General features: G+C 48.2%; 1 protein-coding gene across 1 annotated transcript in view; it reads left to right on the forward strand.

The window, feature by feature from the left end:
- Positions 1 to 22,652, forward strand: part of WRAP73 (WD repeat containing, antisense to TP73) — a 458,006-nt gene that overhangs the window by 305,633 nt on the left and 129,721 nt on the right. Inside the window, exon 9 of the mRNA XM_078642643.1 lies at positions 8,519 to 8,624. Within this exon, the coding sequence (XP_078498769.1) occupies positions 8,519 to 8,624 (106 nt within the window). The remainder of the gene's footprint in view (positions 1 to 8,518; positions 8,625 to 22,652) is intronic.

Raw genomic sequence — 22,652 nt, forward strand, 5'->3', positions numbered from 1 at the left:
CTCAACAAACAGGGGGGCTCGAGATCTCGCACTCTGTCACAGGAGGCGCAGACGATCTGGCACTGGCTCCTGGCCAGAGGGCTGGCGGTGACGGCTACCCATCTGCCAGGTGTGCAGAATGTTCAAGCGGACGAACTCAGCAGACTCATTCAGGAAAACCACGAATGGGTCATAAACGACGAAGTGCTGGGAGAAGTCTTCGCAAGGTGGGGAACTCCGGACGTAGATCTGTTCGCCACCGCCGAAAACAGCAAATGCCGAGACTTCGCCTCCAGGTACTACCAGCCGGGGTCGCTGGGGAATGCGCTATGGATCAGCTGGTCGAACAGCTTTCTGTACGCTTTTCCACCCATTCCCCTGATTCCGGCGGTACTCATCAAGCTGGCCCGGTCCAGGGCTCGGATGATTCTCATTGCCCCGGAGTGGCCCAGGCAGTGGTGGTTCACGGACCTGCTTCACCGATCTCTCCTTCCTCACATTCGGTTGCCGTGCAGGCCGGACCTTCTCACGAAGTTCGGGGGGCGGATGTTACACCCCAGTCTCTCGTCTTTGGGTTTGGCGGCATGGCTCCTGAGATAGTGCAGTATGGACATCTGAATCTGCCCGCGGATTGCATGGACATACTGAAGGAGTCTAAGAGACCTTCCACTAGGACTTCATATGCTTACAAGTGGAAGAGGTTTTGTATCTGGTGCCAGTCTAGGAACCATGACCCTACGACCTGCAAGGAAGATGTCATCCTTCCTTACCTTTTACATTTGGCGCAGTCTGGCCTTAATGTTCATTCCATTAGGGTTCATCTTGCTGCATTGACTGCCTACAGGAAATGCCCTTCACAGACTTCTTTTTTCCAGATCCCTGTGATCAAAGACTTTCTGGAAGGATTGAAGAAGGTGTTCCCTCCTGTCAGGCTTCCCTCGCCTTCATGGGAATTGAATGTGGTGCTGTCCAGATTGATGAAGGAGCCTTTTGAACCCATTCACAAGGCTTCGTTGCAGCACCTGTCCTGGAAGGCGGCGTTCCTCGTGGCCATTACATCGGCCCGCAGGGTGAGTGAAATTCAGGCGTTGTGTTGTACTGAACCTTATACTGTCTTTCATGCTGCTAAGGTTGTGATGCGTACTCGCCCTAAATTTCTTCCCAAGGTTATTTCTGATTTTCATGTCAACCAGACCATAACTTTGCCTACGTTTTTTCAGAATCCTTCCTCTCCGGCGGAACGATCTTTACATTCCCTGGATGTGAGGAGGGTGTTGAAATTTTATCTGGATAAAACCAAAGATATTCGTAGGTCAGACCAATTGTTTGTCAATTATGGATCAGTCAGGACGGGTCTTGCTACCTCTAAGCAGTCCATTTCTAGGTGGATTGTGTCCTGCATTCAATTGTGTTACCAAAAAGCTAATAAGACCTTAGGAGGTAAGCCTAAGGCTCATTCCACCAGGGGCAAAGCTGCCACGACAGCCTTGCTCCGTAATGTGCCGATTGCAGAAATCTGCAAGGCCGCCACTTGGAAGTCGGTTCATACCTTTGCTAAGCATTACTGCCTGGACTCTGATGCCAGGGCAGACGCTCAGGTTGGGCAGGCTTCGCTGCGGAATTTGTTCGCACAGTAGTGGCGTCATGTTCTTTCTCCACCGCCGCTTTGGTGTGGGGATGGGCTTGCCATTCTATTCACTAGATTATGACTATACACAGAGATCCCCTACTACAGAAGGAGTAGTTTCTGTTCTGTAACTCCAGTTCTGTAGTAGGGGTATCTCTGTTATAGTCATAAGCGCCCGCCCTCCTCCCCGGTGGAGAATTGTTCATGTAATTAATGCTACAGGTCTGGCGTTTTACGCCTTCAAAAAGAACTGAAGTCAGTGGGACCTGCTATGCATTCTGGGATACTGGGAGAAGGTTCTAGAAGGTTTCCTTAAAGGCACAGTATCCTGTTTAAGCCACATAATGGCAGCCTATGGGGCTTGTCTGTCCAGGCCTTCCTCTCTATCATTTCTGAGGGGTTTTTGCAGTAAAGGCAAGGGAAATCTGGACAGGCTTTGCGGTTTGTGGATTTTTTGTGGAATTTCTAGTTGAAGTACTGGACAGTGTAGCCTGTGGATATAGGCTGCATTATTTGTCTTTAAATTTTCTCTTAAGTGTCTTTGCAGTTCTGCAATTTTTTGACAACTTAAGAGATTATTTTTGATTGCCGGGGTCCACGCACATGGGCGGGACTATTCACTAGATTATGACTATAACAGAGATACCCCTACTACAGAACTGGAGTTACAGAACAGAAACTACTCCGTCTCGCCTTTGGGACCTTATAAGTGTTTAGCCATGCAACACTTGATGTTGTTGCACCAAGGATATTGTGCTGGAGAACTTCAGCACAATGTCCTTGGTGCAAAAACATCAACTGTTGCATGGCTAACACTTATAAGGTACAAGGTTAAGCCATGCAACAGGTGAAGTTGTTGCACCTGGGATATTGTGCTGCAAAACTAAATACTTATAAGGTCCCAAAAGCGAGACCTATTGGCTATGCCAATGCTTTTTTCTTTTATTAATCTAATGGTAGCAGATTCGAGATGTGACTATATTTTTTTACGAATTGAGTACTTCTTAGCACAATGTAGAATTGCGTAACGCAGAACAATTGTGTGAAATCGTATATCATACACCGGAAATTTAGAGTCATTAAAACACTTCATGCAAACGGTCAGTCTGATAAACAAATCATTTCACTGAGTAATGGATTGTTGTAATTCGATAACAGAAGGAACATGAGCTGAGAGTAGGATAAACAAACTCTCTCTACACCCCTCTCTCTCTAGACCCCTCTCTCTCTAGACCCCTCTCTACACCTCTCTCTACACCCCTCTCTCTACACCCCTCTCTCTACACCCCTCTCTCTACACCCCTCTCTCTACACCCCTCTCTCTACACCCCTCTCTCTACACCCCTCTCTCTACACCCTCCTCTCCACAGCCTCCTCTCTACACCCTCCTCTCTACACCCCTCTCTCTCTACACCCCTCTCTCTCTACACCCCTCTCTCTACACCCCTCTCTCTACACCCCTCTCTCTACACCCCTCTCTCTACACCCCTCTCTCTACACCCCTCTCTCTACACCCCTCTCTCTCTACACCCCTCTCTCTCTACACCCCTCTCTCTCTACACCCCTCTCTCTCTACACCCCTCTCTCTCTACACCCCTCTCTCTACACCCCTCTCTCTACACCCCTCTCTCTACACCCCTCTCTCTACACCCCTCTCTCTACACCCCCCTCTCTACACCCCCCTCTCTACACCCCCCTCTCTACACCCCCCTCTCTACACCACTCTCTACACCACTCTCTCTACACCACTCTCTCTACACCACTCTCTCTACACCCTCCTCTCTACACCCTCCTCTCTACACCCTCCTCTCTACACCTCTCTCGCTACACCCCTCTCGCTACACCCCTCTCTCTACACCCCTCTCTCTACACCCCTCTCTCTACACCCCTCTCTCTACACCCCTCTCTCTCTGCACCCCTCTCTCTACACCCCTCTCTCTACACCCCTCTCTCTACACCCCTCTCTCTACACCCCTCTCTCTACACCCCTCTCTCTACACCCCTCTCTCTCTACACCCCTCTCTCTCTACACCCCTCTCTCTCTACACCCCTCTCTCTCTACACCCCTCTCTCTCTACACCCCTCTCTCTCTACACCCCTCTCTCTCTACACCCCTCTCTCTCTACACCCCTCTCTCTCTACACCCCTCTCTCTCTACACCCCTCTCTCTCTACACCCCTCTCTCTCTACACCTCTTTCTCTCTACACCCCTCTCTACACCGCTATCTATCTCTCTATCGCCCTCACTCTATCGCCCTCACTCTATCTATCTATCTATCTATCTCCCTTACTCTATCTGTCTATCTATCACACTCTTATCTATCGCCCTCACTCTATCTATGTCTATCTATCTATCGCCCTCTATCTATCTATCTCCCTCACTCTATCTATCTATCGCCCTCACTCTATCTATCTATCGCACTCACTCTATCTATTGCATCACCACAGCATCACTCAGCACCACCACAGCATCACTCAGGGGCACCACCACATCACTATGCGCAACCACAGCATCACTGAACGCCACCACTGCATCAATCTGTGCAACCATTCAACAACAACTGATTCAAATATGTTCTCTCAATGTTTCAAGCTTTATTACAAATGTCACATAAATATGTTAATATTTCACTCCTGTTCTTGGATTTTCGTCACAATATAATACACTGCACATAATCTTCTTAAAAGTTATTTACCAAATTTAAGCTATTGCCATTATAAATTACAATAACTTTTATTTAATTATTCATTATTAAAAATAAATAAAAGCCATTGTTATTTGTAATATCAATACATCTAAGTCTCGTAAATACAACACATATTGCATTACAAATGTTATAGGTGTCACATTTGCGAAAGTTAAAACTATTGGCATTGTAAATGACAAAGCAATTAATTTCGCTATTTTCAAAACCAACACATAAATACAAAATTTGTCATTTACAATACCAATAGGTCAAACTTTCCTAATGCGAGACCTATTGCATTGCAAATGCTTGTTGTGTATGGGTATTAAAATGCTCCCCTTCCAAGATTTGGGGATTTCTCCGGTGGTGAAAATATGGTTAAACAAGGGAGATAGCATCTTGCTCCATTCTTTGGGATTGCATTGGAGGACCTTAATCGGAATTTGGTCAGGACCCGTTGCTCCGGTCGTTCTTGCACTTTTTCCAAATACCTCAATTGACAGGGGACTTGGAGCTCCGATATTTGAAGATTTTCCTTCGGGATTTCTAGCCAAATTATTGGTGATGTCTGAGTTGGAATTTAGTTTATATAAATTGGTAAGGTATAATTCCCATTCTGTCGGAGGCACCGGGATAGCTTGTAAAGCTTTTTTCGTGCCTGTTTCTTTAGCGATTATATTCCAATAGGCACGTTGGTTGTTTTGTGTAGCTGCTATCCGCATATCAACCCAGTTTTTATCCTGGGTTATTCTCTTATTTTTTTCTCTTTCTCTCTTGCGTTGATTTTTCAATTGGTTGGTTTCTCATGCCTTTCTTTAGCTGCTCTTCCCTTTTGCTTTTTCCTCTTCAAACTTTCTTGTCAACACCAGGACCAAACCCATGATATAGGAAGATTAAGTGACTGTAATTTGCAACATGAAATGTCAGTTAGCAGTGATCGCAAATGTGAAAGTGGCAGTTTAAAAAAGGTGAGGAAACATTGATCTCTGACAGTTAAAAAATATCCGGATGTTTAAAATGTTGTTTCATTGTGTATACAAATGTAAAATATGGATTTCTTGCAGAAATACATTTCGGTTGACCAAAACTAAAAGTAGTGTTATACCACCACAGTTCGGACAGTGGACCGCTCAAAGAAAGAAAAAAAGCACCAATCCAAGTATCACCAGTTCAATTCGTTTTGCAAAATCCAGCGTGCACTTTCCAAATGCTCCCTGTCCCAAGAGCATTACCCAAACCTTGGGTAAAGAGTCAATGTTTGTCCTGAATGGAAAAGCACCGCTATACAAGTTGGTCTCGTCCGGTTAACAGAGACTATTCAACTTTTCAATTGTCCTCATATATAGACGCTGAGTCGTGATGTACAGTTGCAATATTCATTTAATAATCCATTTAAAGACAAAACATCAGCCATCGCGTTTCGTTCTGAAAACCAGAACTTCTTCAGGGCGCAACAGGATGTATTGAAGCGTGTTAATTTCCAATTTCGATATTTGATGGTATCGATTTGAAATAAGGCATGTATATCTTTACTGTCTTCTAATTTAGTTTTAATTTTTCTATTCTGTTAGCTTCAAATCTTTCAAATGAGTCGGGAACCGAAAATCCTTGGCTTCCCCACAACGTATATTTTATATTTTTACAGAAGCGTAATCTTAAACAGAGGAAATCCGTCCTGTATGGTTGATATATTTCGCCTCTTAATCGTTCAAAAAAGTACTAGTATCCTTATGGTAGTAACCTGGTGTGTTGATCCCGGTATGTCAACCCTTCGGCGTCCTGCTATCCTCGCACGCCGTTATCTCCACAAAAGTAGTGATAAACTCCCAGCTTTAAAATGGAGGAACTTTTCTACAAATCGCCCTTCTGGGAAATTTGAAGCTATCACACTATAAGACATAAACTTTTAACTCCAGTCCAATAAAGTGCCTACTGATAACAGCAGTATTCATCATTAAAACCGAGTGAAAAAAGTTCAGACGTTCAGCAAGGTCAGTTTTAGGCTACATTTACATATAAGTAAGTCCTCTCCAGAGACGTTCATACATTTTGTAAAATGGGTACGAACCAGAATAAAATCAGAGACGTTGCCATGACCTCCATGGTACATCTGGAAAACAAAATGGAGGACTTCGATAATTTAGCGCCGGTAGCTATAGATCCCTTTCTGGGAGACCAAGTTTTTCTAGCCTTACTGAAAGATTCCGTTCCTCCAGAGCTGCTTAAGTACTCACGATACAAATGGACATACAGAACGTGGTCAGAATTACTGTGTAGGGGAATGGAGACTTATGACCTGGCCTTAGATCAGAGGAGGACTCTTCGGAGGTGTATCCTCTCAGGCAGCTCTTGTAGAAGTTGAGTCCCCGGGAGGACAGATAAGGCTGTCACTATTAAGGGTTCCCTGCATTGCCATCAAGGCAGCATGCCTCTACTCGTTTGTTAGACATCTTGAGGGAGGATTCTGCTACTCATGGTATGCTGTTGCTGAGGAAAGGTCCCCCAAAATAGTTTACTGACATCCTTCGCTCAGATTTGGCCTTGGATAGTGCTTGGGGTCCATTGGCCTTTCATTCAGAGCTCCTTCACAAACGTCTGTGCTTCTCTTTAGTACCATGGCCTGGTCCAGTTGTAGCAGATGATGTGTTCTTATTATCCTTCCCCGCTTAGGTTGGAGGAAATGGGCCATGTTCTAGTCTTTGCCTCTCAGGATGCTCTTCACAAAGTTGAATATGAAGTAATCACTTAGGATCTTAGTGATATCAAGCACTTGTTTTGCCTTCCTTGTCATGGTCATTAAGCATCACAACCATTTTTAACTCCCGGAAAAGTAGAAGAATATGTTTGTGGAAAAGGAAGACCAGACAGCATTTAGTTCCTCAAGATAAGCAACTTCTCAGTGATTAGCGACCTATACCTGTCATTCATCCCACGTGTTCTGCAATTCTGCTTTTTGTGTGAAACAGAATTTTGGGTGTTGCCTAATGCAGGAAAACAGTGGTTTGTGAGAGGATCCAGTGATCTGAGCAGGATAGACCTTTACCTATGTGTCTTGACAAAGACTTTGAAAGTCGTCTTCAGTCGTCTTCTATGTACTTCGATCATGTCACCTCTTTAGCCATTGCTACCTGGCAAACACCAGTCCCTTGATGTTTTTGTCTCATGATGTGTCCTGTAAGGAGCTCTATTACACACAAAAAACAAAAAACACACAAGTGATTAGAGAGCATAGTGTGGTCTGCCTGCTGGAAGAAGTCTGTCTCCCAATGCTTCCAAAAACAATATGAGCAATATTTTTCTTATGAAATGCATGAATTGTTAGAGTACAGAGTTGCCTCTCACAAGTAACAGCTCTCTACAAATATTTCTTAAAGCCCTCAGTGGTCTCATCGAATCCGTGGGAAGCCAGTCTTTTGTGATCTGTTTTATTTCAACTTGAGATAGTCACTCTGACCAACACTGCTATGCAAAATCTGTTTGACATTACAAGCTTTCGAAATAATTGGCTAGACTTTATTCAGGCACTGGTGGCCAGAAGTTTACATTGCTTGACCGATTGTAAATGATGGTATTTGATCGCACTTTCATCCACAGCCTCATGACGCACCAGGAAATAGAATGGGAATAGAATGTGATATGACTTCCTGAAAAATGGTCCTTGAAGGCACAATGCACAGGATCCACTTAAGCAGAAGTCTTAATTTGTCCTAACTCACCCACTCGTTTCCATTGCGAGCTGGTACTTTTATGAAAATGTAGAATGGAAAAAACTATTTATGTAGCTCTGTATATCGCAAGTCTTTTATTTCTAAGCACTATAAATAACTTGTGTTACAATTATCCACTGTGATAGTATTCATTTTACCGTCTTCAGGTTGAAAGTATACGTCAAATTCGAACCACATAACTTCAGCTTTTTTTGTTAAATGGGCACCACTGAGCTATCAGAATGCAAAGAATAAATCTGGCTGAATGGAATTGCACATGTTCGACATGGGACAGCTTTAGAGCTAAGTTGGAGGGAAACGCTTTTTCTTAAACAGCACCTATCCATTTTGGAACCCTAGCCTCGTTAACTGTTCCTCACATTTTTGCTGGGATGTTTAGAATGTTTTCAGATACTGTGCCATATTTGAATACATCTTGATTTTTGTCAGAATTGCATCTGTTTGTGAACATTCATCAGTGTATCAATATTTTTTAAAGCGCATCGTTTATTTTGTAGGTTGTGTACAAAGAAGTGGAGGTATGTCCAAACTCTGGGATAGATGACCGCACGTTCCCTCCTACATTACCGTGTACCACCAGCTTGTTCAGCACACAGAGTAAATGTATGGAATAATTTAATCAAAGTGGGCATTGGGTAAAATGTTTGTTATTTGGAAAGATTACCGCATTCAGAAATTTTCATACCATGCCTCCCCTTTGAGTCGTAGATCACAGTGTCATCAAGGAATCAGGCACAACCTGTATGTTCGTGAATTCTCACTTGGATGCTTTGTGTTTTTGGACTCCGATCCAAAATAAAATTTGCAGATAACGTCATAATGAAAAGGCGTTGCCCTTGTAATGTAAATGTGTTAGACCATGTGCAATATTTTAGCAAACGTTTGTATTGATTTGAAAACACATCTAGTTTCGTACTTGAAATAAGGATGCCCTTTCTTTTATTTCTTGCACCTACGACCTTCGAAATGTTGCATCTCTTTCCATTTCATTGTATTCAGGTATACATCATGATAGGAAAGTGATATATGTGCAGTGTGTACTCGGCTCTGGAAAGGTTGCAGGAAGTTCCCAGAATGTGTGTGAAATGCAAGATTTAAACAATAGTGTTGGTACTCCCCACTGAAAAAATACCTGCAAATCTCTGGGATCTTTTTGTACTGTAACTGAAAGCCTTGCTGTGGATTGAAGATCACATTGTCTTGTAGCGTTCTGTACGATTTCAGTATTACCCATTTCCATATCGGGTAACCATGAAATTTAGTGTGTAAGCAAATCAAGGACTTCACAAGCTGCCTCACACTAAGCTGTAGGATGCTTACTGGTGGCTGTTCCTCCTGTAATCTGACCTATGGAGCCATCCAGTGATAACCTTTATTGCTTATCTAAATGGTAGATAGAGCAGGAAAAATGCATTCTGCATCGTAGAACCTTCATTGATGGTCAAACACGCTGGAATGATCTCCTGCTGCCTCTGTGTGGAACTGAAGCACTGAATAATGGCTATATTGTTCATATAATATAACACAGGGTGTGAAGAATCCATTTGTTGTTCAGTTAAAAAGCAGCATATCAGAAGTGGATTTTTTTCTTAACCTGTCGTGATTTTAAAAGTGCATTTCAATATCTTAGTGTGAAGGTTGTTTAAAATGAGAAAAGGTTATGAAAAAATAGAACTTCATTGTCTTCTAATGTAAAACAAAGTGAAAAAGGTGCTGTCCGTTTAAGAACTCCGGAAAGACCCTCAACCGAAGATGCTTTTTACTGGCAGTATGCCTCCCTACTTAGTTCTTTCTTCCAGCTCCTTTGAAAAGGATCTTAGAATTAGAGCATGTGTGAGAACTTGGGTTTCTTCAGAATCCTAGAATCCTAGTGCTGTAAAGCAATAGTGTCAGCCATCCTCAAGACTTTTCAGTCAAAAGCAGATCCAAGCCCCTGCTTCCCTTGGTTCAAGGCCTTTTGGACATAGCCCAAGAACATGTTTTTTTAACACCTGCAACAAAACAATAGGCAAAACATTAAAAAATATATAAATCCTCACAGCAAAATCCGGATTTTCAAAAAGTGACTAGACCCGTAATATATAATTGTCTCTTCATTTCTAGACAAGCTAATCCTTTCGTAATTAATGAACTCTTAAGTTCTAAGAGGTCAGTTATATGGTCTCAATATATCTTAAGATGGTGGAGGATCTGTACACAGGTAAATTGGTGCAACTTGAGTGAGTGTGAGTGAGGATCATATTAGTATGATCCTCACTCACAGGTGCCACCAGTGGCATGCTTCATCATCGGATCCTCACCCACTACACCTAGTGCGAGTGGGTGGCCTCAATAAAGTTTGCAAGAGGAGCTCTTTGTCTAAGGGATAACGAGTGCAAGTTAAATTGGCCTTCAGGATCCTAAATCCTGTTTACTAGCAAGGTCCTTTGGTGAGAATAAATGCAGTGAGATGTTTAGTTGGTATAATGACCACCAATCAATGGGTCGACATGTTTGAGCCTGTATCTAATGCCACTAAGGGTCAATAGGCTTTCTTCAGGACCGCAAATGTACATACCAAACTGGACCTTTTCCTGTAATGGTCTCTGAAACAAAAAAGCTTAATTGTATTTCTGTTGGGGGTAATTGTGACGTCTTGATATTGTATAATTTTTTTTTTTGAAATATATTTTTATTGCAGAATCAGGAAGAAACATAGCCAGCAAACCAACCTAGACACCAAATGCACCCAGCATACAGTGTGATAGTAATACAATACACAGCCGATTAGCCCACATCCCGGAGGCTGGGCGGCGCTTGAATGAGTCAGGTCACTGTAGGTACCTCGGTGCGTGCCCCATCCGGGGCACAGGTCAAATGTAGCACCTCTTTTCTGCTTTTATCCCAACACAACCAACCCACCCTCTCCATCAAATCCTTGGCCACTCCACTGTCATGTCACTTAAGCATCACGATTACCTTCCTGGGCCATCCGGTGCCGGGAGTTTGCCGCTAGCCAGCAAACCACCCCCTTCCACTACTCCCTCCCATTGCCCCCCCCCTCGACTGCTGCTAATGCGGGTTCCACCATCCCCTTCCTGCTCTAGGGCGACAACTATCAGGAAGTGTCGACAAGCAAGTAGTCACATGGAGTTCCGTCTTATAATTGATCAGTGTCCTCGCCCTCAGTTAGGGAGTCCCTTAACGCTTGCACCACCAGCTCCCAGGACCGTGCCAGTTCCAAACTCTTTTCGTTACCCGTTCTAGTCGCCTGGCGCATTCGTAACACACTCTCACAGCCCGACCATTTCACCAGTTCATTCCTCCACCTCCGTGCAGACGGCCCCTCTTTGGACTTCCAATGCCAGGTGATTTCACGCTGTGCCAATATCAATCCCAACCCAATGAATTTGCTTGTTACCTTGGTCTTTTTGGTGTGCGGGAACCAAAGAAGCAGGCAAGCGGCCATGTCAAAGTCTACCTCCCGATCCGTGGCAGCATTCAAGAGGTCCCCTACCTCGGACCAGTAGTTTCCCAGCTTCAGACAACCCCACAGCATGTGGTCAAAATCCACCGCCGGTTCCAGACATCGTGGGCACCCGGCATCAAGCACCTGGAAATGTCGGCGCAACCTCTCTGGGGTCAGATATGCCCTATGGAGCACGAAGAAATGCACCTGTTGGAATCTCGCATTCCTCGTCCCTTTCCAGGTCCTGTGTAGCACCTGGCCCCATACGGAGTCCGGGATTAGTTTACCTACGCTGGCCTCCCAACGCGACTTCAACTCAACTAACGGGGCCAGACCCTCATTTAACATCCTATTGTGGAGGCAGGTCACCGCCTTGACGGTGCCCGCCGCCATCACCACATATTGGCACACCAATGTCACTTCCGGTTCAGCCAATCCAACCCCCCAATGCTTCTGCATAGCCGCGACAACCGCCGCATGCAACAGGAAGGTACCACTCGGCAGGCCGAATTGCTCTTGTAAGGACTGGAACGGGGCCAGCGTCCCGTCCACATAGAGGTCTCCTACCATCTGCAAGCCCAGGTCCTCCCACGCTAACAATTGAGACCAATCACCTCCGTGCGGTAAGGCAGTGAGCATTCCCAGCGGAATCTCCGGTGCGTATGGCCGGCGCTTCCCAGCCCTCTTCAGGTTCCTGTTCCAACACATTCTAAGTGTCTTTTCCTCCATCGTGAGGTCCCTACTAGCCAGTCCCTGTTGCATCACGATAGACGACAAGACATGCCTCTGAATGCCGACTCCCCGGTGATCTTCAGGCCCCCTGAATACTCTGGCCACGTTCTGCGTCAGGACCTGGAGCTGCGCCGCCAGATTGTATAACTCATAGTCGGGGACAGCCATCCCTCCCTCACACTTGGGTCGCATCAAGGTGGTCAATGCCACCCGTCGGCGACCGTGGCCCCAAAGAAAGCCCGTCACCAACGTCCTCAGCTCCCGAAAGATACTCTGCGGTATCCACACCGGCAATGTTCTAAAATAATAAAGGAGCCTCGGGAGTGCCACCATTTTTAACAGGGCCACACGGCCCAGTACAGAGAGCGGGAGAGAGGCCCAGAAGGCCATACTGCCTCTCAGTGCTCGAATACAGCGCCCCACATTCCCCTCAAGGAGGTCCGCCGCGTCATGGTAAATGCGCACTCCTAGGTAAACAAAACAAGAGGGTTCCCACACTACCGGCCTCGTGAGCCGCGGGCAGAGCGTGGTCTTCCGCAGCGGAAACACACAAGTCTTGGTCCAGTTCACTCTGAGGCCCGAAAGCCTCCCGAACCTACCCAGCATGTCCACCGCGCCTTCTAGAGCCCTTCCAGAGTCCGCCAAGTACAGTAATAAGTCGTCGGCATACAACGAAATATAATGCGAGTCAACTCCCTGCACAATCCCGTCGTAAACAACTCCTGTTCTCGCCTGCGCTGCTAGCGGTTCCATGGCGAGGGCGAAGAGCAGAGGGGATAGCGAGCAGCCTTGCCTCGTGCCCCGACAGACCGGATAAACCGAGGAGACCAAGGTCCCCAGCCGCACCCGCGCCTTAGCCGAAGAATAGAGCACTCTCGTCCAGCCCCGAAACCCTTCCCCAACCCCGAACTTCAGCAGCACGCCATCTAGAAAATCCCATTCTAAACTATCAAACGCCTTTTCAATATCAACCGTCAGCACTACCGGGCCTGGTTCCGCCGTGGCAGCACTGTCAATGACCCCAATCAGCCGACGGATGTTCATCGAAGTACTCCTAGAGGGGATGAATCCCGCCTGATCTCTATGTACTAAAGAGGACATCAGCGGAAGGAGCCTGGTGGCTAGGATTCGGCTCAAAATCTTGTAGTCTACAGTTAGCATAGACAACGGACGAAACAAAGAGACATCTAAAGCATCTCTGCCTGGCTTCAGCAGGGGCACAACAAGCGCCACCGTCATAGAGTCCGGCAACCGCCCCAATTGTTTCGCCTCCGCGAACACAACCTGCAGCCTGGGCGCCAACACTTCCATAAATTTGGCGTAGAACTCAATCGGCAATCCATCCACCCCAGGGGTTTTGTTCCGCGCCATATGACTAATCGCCCCTCCTTATTTCCGCTAGGGTGACGGGGCCCCCCAGATCCCGGGCGTCCTCCTCATCCAATACCGGCAAAGGACCTGATCCAAATAATTACTAATGTCCGTGGCCTCTACTTCGAGGTGGCTGGCGTACAGACCCGTATAGTAGGACTGAAAGCGCCCCAGGACCGCCGACTGCGAATACACCACCTCCCCATCCTCCTGGCGCACACTCATAACCGGGCATCCCCTTGGGTTCGGATCAGCCAACTTCGCAAGGAGAGTGCCCACTTTATCCCGCTCTTCATGCACTTTCACCGCATACAGCTTATAGTCATAGCACCGTAATCTCTCCGTCTCAGTTGCTACCGCCTCCTTAGCATGCAACAGGCTGTCTTGCAGCTCCGGCCTCTCGGGCCGTCGCTGTTCCACCCCTCTCAGCACTTCCTCCGCCTTCGCGAGGTCATTCAGCACTGTCCCTCTCACAGTCAGAAACCGCCCCATACATACCCCCCTCACCACCACTTTCATCGCGTCCCATTCATTCGCTCTAGTCGCCGTCGACCCAGCATTGACAGTAAAGTAGTCGTCTATGCCCTGTCGGACCGTGTCACAGAACGCCGGGTCATCCAGCGTCTCCGGGCGAAGTCTCCACGTAGGGACCGCCGATCTTGCCCGCTGCCATTGCACAGAAATCAACAGGGGGTTATGGTCCGAAATGGTCCTAGACAAGTACTCAGAGTGAATCACCACATTCGCCAGAGACTCGCAACACAGCACCGAATCCAGTCTAACATGCAGATCATGCAGTGCCGAGAAGTAGGAGTAATCTCGTGTTTCGGGGTGCTGTGCCCTCCATACATCCACCAAGCCCCACCTCTCTTGCCAGTCCCGCCGATGGGCCGCAAGTCTGCGCACCGGGGAGTCCACCAAAGGCGGGTGCGACCTGTCCAACAGCACGTCTGAAATGGAATTAAAATCCCCCGCCAACAATATAGGGCCCGCCAAATAATACGCCAGTGAGCGCGACAAACCCTCAAAGAAAAGCGCCTGATCAGCGTTGGGGGCATAAACGTTACACAGCACCACTTCCCTACCACACAGCCGTCCTTCCACCACCACATAACGACCCTCCGGATCAATTTTCTGACTCGTGACTTGGAATGGCGTGCCCGCTCTGACCCATATTAACACCCCTCTGGCAAATGCTGAGTAAGCCGTGCCAAACACCTGACCCCGCCACCTCCTCTGTAATGCCCCACATTCCTGCTGTGTCAAGTGAGTCTCCTGAAGCATCGCAATTTGAATACCCCGCCTCACCAAGTAGGCATGTACCTTGTGGCGCTTAACCATAGTACGAATACCCCGGACATTCCATGTGACACATTTCAAATTAGGTAACGTCCCCATAGAGCACCAATTCCAACAGTAGCGCACGCCAATAAGCGTGATCTGCATCACAGCAATTATACAGCCCCTTCAAACAGTCAATGTTACCCGCATTGCAGCAATTGAACAGTCCCCAAAAAACAAGACCCCTAACACTCAACAACCCCCTCCCCAGGACAGGGCCTAATAACCCAGCTTCAGCCCCGTTCCAAACCTTAAACACCCGACACATCACGCTAACCTGTGGTCGACACCACAGAAGACCTTAAGGGTCAAAAGAAGGCTATGGAGCCCCAAACCAGGACGGCAGAGCTATCACCCCGCACCCGTTGCCCCATACTGCTAGTGCAGCCCCATACCTGGCAGTCCAGTAGAAGTCAGGAGTGTCCGCCCCTATAGGCATCCCAAGATTGTTCATCGGCCCCGAGCTTCACTCATTAAACAAGTTAGCAGTCTGTGGGGTGACCTCCGGGCCCGGCACCCCTCCCGTCTCCGAGTCATCGTCACCAGTCTTCTCTCCTTCTCCGTCCGAAGCCGAGTCTCTAGAAACGTCATCCCGCTGCGATCCCGTGATGCTCGCCGTGGCCTCCAGAGCACTCCGCCTGTCAGCCAGCATTCGCGCCTCCTGTTCAGCCCGTTGGCGCCTATTCCGGGAGCGGATGCGTTGCGATTTCCTGATCTTTGCTGGTTTTTGCCGATCCCTGGCGGGCCTGTGTGCACGATCCGTCCCTGCCCGGTACAGTTCCAGCCAGGACCATGCCTCATCAGGTGTTTGGAAAAAGTGAGTCCTGTCGTCAAGGATGACCCGCAGCTTGGCCGGGAAAAGCAAGGAATATTGGATCCCCTCTTCTCTCAGCTCTTTCTTCACCGACAGAAAAGAAGCCCTGGACCGCTGCGCCTCCTGTGTATAATCCGGGAATATCGTCACCTTGCTGTTGTCCACCTGGACGGGCCCATGGTCTCTCGCCCGTTGGATCAGCAGATCTCGGTCTTTAAAGTGCAGCAGTCTGACCACCATCGGCCGGGGCGGTCGGCCCTCCAGGGGAGGCTTTGCGGGCACCCTGTGCGCTCTTTCCAGGGAGAAGAAGGGGGATAGGCCCTCCGGCGCTACCACCGTCCGGAACCAGTCCTCCAAGTAGGCCACCGCATCACCCTTCTCAATTTTCTCTGGAAGCCCAACCACCCTCACGTTGTTCCGCCGGTTGCGTCCTTCCGCGTCTTCCGCTCGACGCTCCAGAATCGCCAGCCGATGGATAACGTCGTCAAGTTTATGCTCCGCCGTGACCACCGCTGGTTTCAGCTCCTGGAGCAGCTGTTCATTGGACTTCACTCGGTCAGCGAGCTTGGCGTGGTCCGCTCTCAGTAGGCCAAGCCCCGTCGCCACCTGCGCAATATCCTGGTGCAGCTCCTCCTTGGTGGTAGTGATCGCGGCCAGTATTGCATCAAGGCGGAGGTTCAGCCTCAACTCCTGCGGCGAGGGCTCCATTGGAAAAGCGCCACCCGCCGCCTCGGACTTCTCGTCTCCCTGCTCAGGATGCGCGGCGAGGCCAGCCCCCATCCCAGCCATCCCGACAAAGGGGAACGCGCCACCTGAGCCGCCCTCTCCAACGACGGCCGGCGGCTGCAGTCCTCTTGCTCCGTCCGTCCTTCGGGCCACCCGGTATCGTCCAGTGGCAGGCCCAGGGTGCACAGCTCTCCGATCTGCAGACTGCGTTGGTCGTCCCTCCCCAACACTCCGTCACCTTCCACCAGAATGCACTCCGTGCAGCTCCAACGACACACTCAGTGCCCCACCAAGGTCTGCAAAGGCTCGGGGTGCAAGCCCTCCTCAAGAGCCAGACAGTCAAGGGTCCGCCCACCGCAGATCGAGCTCACCGTCCCCGGTGGCACAGTCCCCCGCAAGTCTCAGCGCACAGCGGGGTCCACCCGGCTCCCCACTGGCCAGGCGCACTCCTGCTTCAAACTGGGCGCCCAATCGCCCCGGGCGGCCGCCCCCTCAGCACTCGGCTAACTAGCCTCACTGGACTGTGTCTCCGTGGTCCCACTGCAGTGCTCCCAAGGGTGGGTCGGCCTCACACGCCAGCCGCGCCGCCACCGCTGCAGCGCGTGTGAAGGGCTCGCTCTCCTGCCCTCAGGGAATCAGGTGGGGGAGGGGCGCCGCTCGCGCCGGGTCTTCACCGCCGTCCACCTCCTCCGCTATACCGGTCCCGCTCTCCTGGGCCGCTCTCTTGCGCACCGCAGCGCGACGGCCCCCCAGGCCCCGCAGCCGGTCCAGCCCTCCACACCGCTCCGCTCTCAGCGCTCCTGTCCTCGCGGCTCCGCCATCTTGCCTTTGTCCTCCGGCCGCGCTGGTCGGGTCACCAGGTCCGTCCGCAGTCAGCGCCCAGGGTCCCGATGAGGATCAGAGGCTCCCCGCTGGGTCAGCGACCCTATAGAAGCTCGATTACCGCTGCCAGGCAGTGCGGGGACAAGTACTGCAGGATAAAAACGGGACTTGGTGCGGAGCAACTCGCTCACGCAGCCATCCCGGTCGGCGCTGAAACCACGCCCCTCGTCTTGATATTGTATCATGTCATGCTCAGGCACAACTTGGTTGTAGTGTGTGACAGGGCATGCAGAGATGTGTGACAAAACACACACACAAACACGTGGGCCCAAACACACACACCCAGTGACCCACACCCCGCCCCGTCCCGCCCCACCCCACCCCAGAAAGGCAAATGAAAGCAAATCATATTTGTCGATAGTGTTCAGCATGCACACACAGGTGTATATCAGAAATAAAAAATACCTAAAACCCACATATCCTCTATTCACTAGGACTTCATGAGGTAGTGCGGATGGGCGATCCCAGTAGTCGCATTCTGGGTAAATAAAAGTGATAGCATTTTTAAAAGAATATATCCAGTACACATGGTCTTTGGTTGCCCCCACCCTCCCTTAATCACACATTTACTTCATCAAGGGACTACGTCCTTCCTTCTCAGATTCTCGCTGTGTCTGGCCGGGCTGTTTTTTTGCAAGATTTTGGAGATAAATGCCAAGTGACCCTTGATCGGGGGTTTAATCGCATTGGTTTTGTTGCCTAATTAAGCGGGAGGCTAGGAAATGTAGTCCCGCCTCATGTTCTTGTTCCAGTGGTAATGTAGGTGAGGAATAAGGTGGCCATTCGGCTCTCCTATTGGTGAAGGAAAAGACACAAGGTCTATGGAGGTAGGGAACTGTAGTTCAGCCACCCGGTTACAAAGGGCTAAATGCAGATACTGGGGTTTTGTTGGGTATTGTGTATATATAGGGAACCCACAGAAAGGAAATTGTTGGAATACACACTGGGGTGCATTAAAAAAAGTGCTCAACAAAACAAAAAAAAAGTGAACCCTCATTGTGAGGCTGGTGCAGTAAGTACTAACAAACAAGGTGGTTAAAAAGACGCAAAAGGAAAGTGGTTTGTGCTGATTTCTCAAAACTTCTTACTGGTTGTGCATGGGGTATTTTGTCCATTACGGTATATTCCACTGGGGATATGATTGTTTAGTCCATTTTTTGTGCATGGATAGTTTGTAAATCCAACGCTGTTCCTACTCCTGAAGGATATTCTTTAGGGTTCTTGTTCCTGCATCGACTTGTTCTAGGATGATCCACTTGAGAGCTTTAACAGTGTCCTGTCAATATGTAGTGTTTCTCCATTTTTGTAGTGTTGCATCTGCACCTGCTTTTGCTCCGGTGCTCACATATCCTGGTGCTCCTTTTTCTCGTAGCCATGCCTAGGTATATCACTTGTTTCGAGTCAGTTTGTAAGTTTTCTCAATTGCCAGGGGAACGTTGACCTAAATCTATTTCTTTAGTGGGTGGGGGTCAGATGGCAAACACTACACTGGCCACAAGGGTGGTGACATACTACTCCTGGGAGGCCAAGGGCATTGTGGATGGTGTTAGTTGATTTTGCTTTGGTTTAGGTATCACCAGTGTATCTCTCAGATTTGTTTGCTCTTTTGTTGGAAAAGAGGAGGAAATTACAATATCTGGGACCTGTGTTGAGGATACGCAAATTGCTTTTGATGATCTTCTTAACACTGTAGTGTGTTTATCTAGGTACCTATATCGATACTCCTATTTCTGACCCTTGTCCGGTTAATAATTCACTAATATCCATACAACGGCACAGAATCCCGTCTTCAGATTAAGTCATAGCGCATGCTGTCACATTAAGCAAGCCCTATTCCTCCAGCCCCCTAGAAAGCACACCGAGTTCTCAAAACAAACCAAACCTCCAGCAGACCTGGGAAATCCCCCGTAGCTATTGTTTTGATTTCGTTCGAGAACTCCTGTAAAGAATGCAAGAACGACCAGTTCTTATGACATCCTTACCGACGTATTATGTCCATCCTTACGTCAAACACGGCACCTTTCAGGTATAAATATACCAACGCTGCCCTAAGCAAACACACGGTGGTGATGAGCTTGGAGCAGCGCTACTTGCCGGAGAGCCCAGCTGATGCAGGAAGCCCACGGACGCTGCCCCTCCCTTTTGACGCGCTGAGAGAGACGCTGTCTTTTCTCCTGCCGAGAAATCCAGCCTCCGGCGTTTCCGGCTTACCTTCGCGGGTAACTGGGATACTGAGTCCTGAGAGAGAGATACCAGCCCTCCTGCCTTCTAAATCCCAGGTACTGAACTGACTAACCCTTTACAGAGAATTCTTGAGTCAGATTCTTGGCAAAACAAACTTAAATTAAACTGCTACATACTTACTCCCTCCCACGTATTAGGCTTAGGTCAGGTACACCGGGGTAGGCGTAGTTAGAAGCACCAGTTGAGTACGATTAGTCAATGTATATATGTATGTATATCTTTTATCCATTTTAAAGTATCATATGGCTAAGAAACCATATCAATGCTTTTACAGTATTATTTTATAATCCTGCTTTTACTGTATGCACTTTACTTAACCTTAAGTATTGCTACTGTAGCGATTCATTTCTCTTGTATGAGAAAAAGAGACTGATCAATAAATAACACCTTTTTATTAAAACACGCCCATCTCTTGTTTCTCTACAATCTGGTGGAACTAAGTATGCACGTACTGACTGAGTAAAATAGTTGTCTTTTGTTTTCACACGACTCTGGAGATATACTCTTGATTAGGGAGAGCAAAGTTGTCATGTTCTATGGTTGTCAGAAACTAAATCCCTTCTTGTCTATCCAGGGAGGTTAAACTCCTCCTCGCCTATTCGAGAAAGTTTCTAGTGAACTCTGAGCTAGCTGGCACACAAAACTTAAGTCTAATATCGTCAGTAGAAGACCTAGTTAACCTCTGTCCTACGTCTATACTATTGAAGATATTATTCCAATGCGCAGAGCCTATTGGGATAATAGGAACTACACTACATGGCGCCCTACGTTGGGCGCCATGTAGTGTAGTTCCTATTATCCCAATAGGCTCTGCGCATTGGAATAATATCTTCAATAGTGGAAGACCTAGTTAACCTCTGTCCTACGTCTATACTATTGAAGATATTATTCCAATGTGCAGAGCCTATTGGGATAATAGGAACTACACTACAACACTATCTGAGGAAATATGGTATGTGGCAATGCATACCAATGACAGTTCTGTCTTTTCTTTTACTGGAGTTTCCAGTAGTGCATCTCATCTGATTTCTGGCTCTTTTTAGATCTCGTCCTACGCAACGTGCATGCGTTGCATAGGAGGGGACCTAATGCCATGGCAGAGCTTTTTTAAGCAAAGAAGTGCACGTGTTGCATTGCTTGCAATGCAACGCGTGCACATCTTGGCGATTTCCTTTCGGCAGCGCCCAGCGCCATATGGTCGCACGCTCCCGAAAGGAAATCACCCATGCCCCCTCCCCCTGCTTTATATTTCATTGAAATATGGAAGTTTCCTCTCTTTGTATTGTGAACATATGATTTGTATCTTATAAATTAAAGCTTTATGTACATTTCTTTTGACACAGAGTCTTATGAAAACTGTTCCGGTTTTGGTTTTCTGGGCAACATCTGCCTATGTACATCTAGGAATGTCTTGCAGTTTATACTGTTTAACATGGGCTCTGAAAGATGCATTTTTCCTTTTCCGGAGCATATCCAAGCTTGTTGGGTTAATGGAACAATTCTTGAACACCGTGTTGCGTCTAAAGTTAACCCCTACCTCTCCTTGATTTCCGAGTGCCTGTCATCCTTCTGTCTAATTTTGGACGTGCCAGCAAGGCCAGTAAATTCAAGGAGAGTTGCCGTTTTTGTTGTTGTGTTTTTTAATGTAATACTCGAACCCCTGCCTCAAGGAAGACTATTGTGCTCATCAGTCTTTAAAATAATAGGCTGCTTCTGTAACCTGGAAATGAATACACCGTGAGCTGGTAAGAATCGCCGAAAAAGCACTTTTGACATGGATGGGTATGAGAGCTGAGCACCTACCACTGTGATCCCCCCTGTACAGACATCGGTTCTAGTCTCAGTTTGTGGCTTTTAACCAGCCAACTCCCGGAGCTGGATCCTGTCTGTCTGGGACCTCTAGTTATGGCCTGTGGTAGTGCACCAGAGTGCACCCTGCAATAGAGCCCGGCTCTACAGGGACCTCTAGTAACGGCCTGTGGTAGTGCACCCAGCGTTGGCTAGTACTATCCAGGGACCTCTAGTGACGATCTGTGGCATTGCACCATAGCTCACCCAGCACTATAACCTAGTTCTCAATGTTTACGTTTTTAGGTCTAGCTAATATATCCCACAGGGATTAATAGCGAGTATATAGGAGGCGAAACAAACTCTTGACCAAGCGCGGATTACGTGCAGTTCATGTGATCCAGTCGTGTGAGACGCGTGTGCACATCAAACCCATCAGCCTCGCACCAGACTTCAATGGAATGCCTCGTTCCCTCCCACTCGATCGCTCCCCTGCTCCCCTGCCCCCCATCCGACTTGGAAAGAAGCCGCTCGCACACAACCATTACACAATTTGTGCCTTGCATTCCCCCCCACCAGACTACAAAGGAATGCCTCCTGCTCACCCGCCCCCTGACTCACCAGATGCTTCCGAGGGTAAGAGTTTTCTGGAGTAGCGCTTTCTGTTGCGAGTGATGGAAGCTTGGAAGGTTGCGTTTTATGTTCGGCGTCCACTCCTCACGCACCTCAGCGGAAATCAGTAATTGTCCATAGAAGTGTTTTGACTAAATAATGCGCCTGTTTTTTGAATATAGACATCCACAGATCACACTCCCTGACTCTGTCTTGTAGTACAAGGCCATGCCTTTTAGTAACCTTGGCCTAAAAGGACTGCGCTTCAAAATGTGGATTGATTTGGGTCTGTTCGACTGCTCTGGTCACTCTCGTTACTATTTACATTTTTATGTGTTACCGCCACGGTCATTTTATTTTCCAGAGGTGGGTAAGCCAACATATTAAAATGGGGAGCTGAGCTAAAGATTGGCTTTGGCTCCAAGAGCCCCTCCTGCCCGATTGCTGCCCTCGCTCTCCTGGAGTCCCTTGACTCAGTCCAGGGCAGTAGGTCTTTCGATCCCAGGCTTGCAACTCTCTGTCCGGGGGCTCCTTCACTCTGTCCGGCCATCAGCTCCTCCCCTCCAGCCCTGCCCCCTCTCCTCCCTTCTCTAACCCGTCTCCCTGCCCTGGTCAGTAGCCCCCTCCTTCTTGCCCCGGGGCCCCCTTCCGTCTGTCCCAGGTGGCTCCTCCC

The sequence above is a fragment of the Lissotriton helveticus genome, chromosome 5_1 (genome assembly GCF_964261635.1).
Source record: "Lissotriton helveticus chromosome 5_1, aLisHel1.1, whole genome shotgun sequence".
Lineage (NCBI taxonomy): Eukaryota > Metazoa > Chordata > Amphibia > Caudata > Salamandridae > Lissotriton > Lissotriton helveticus.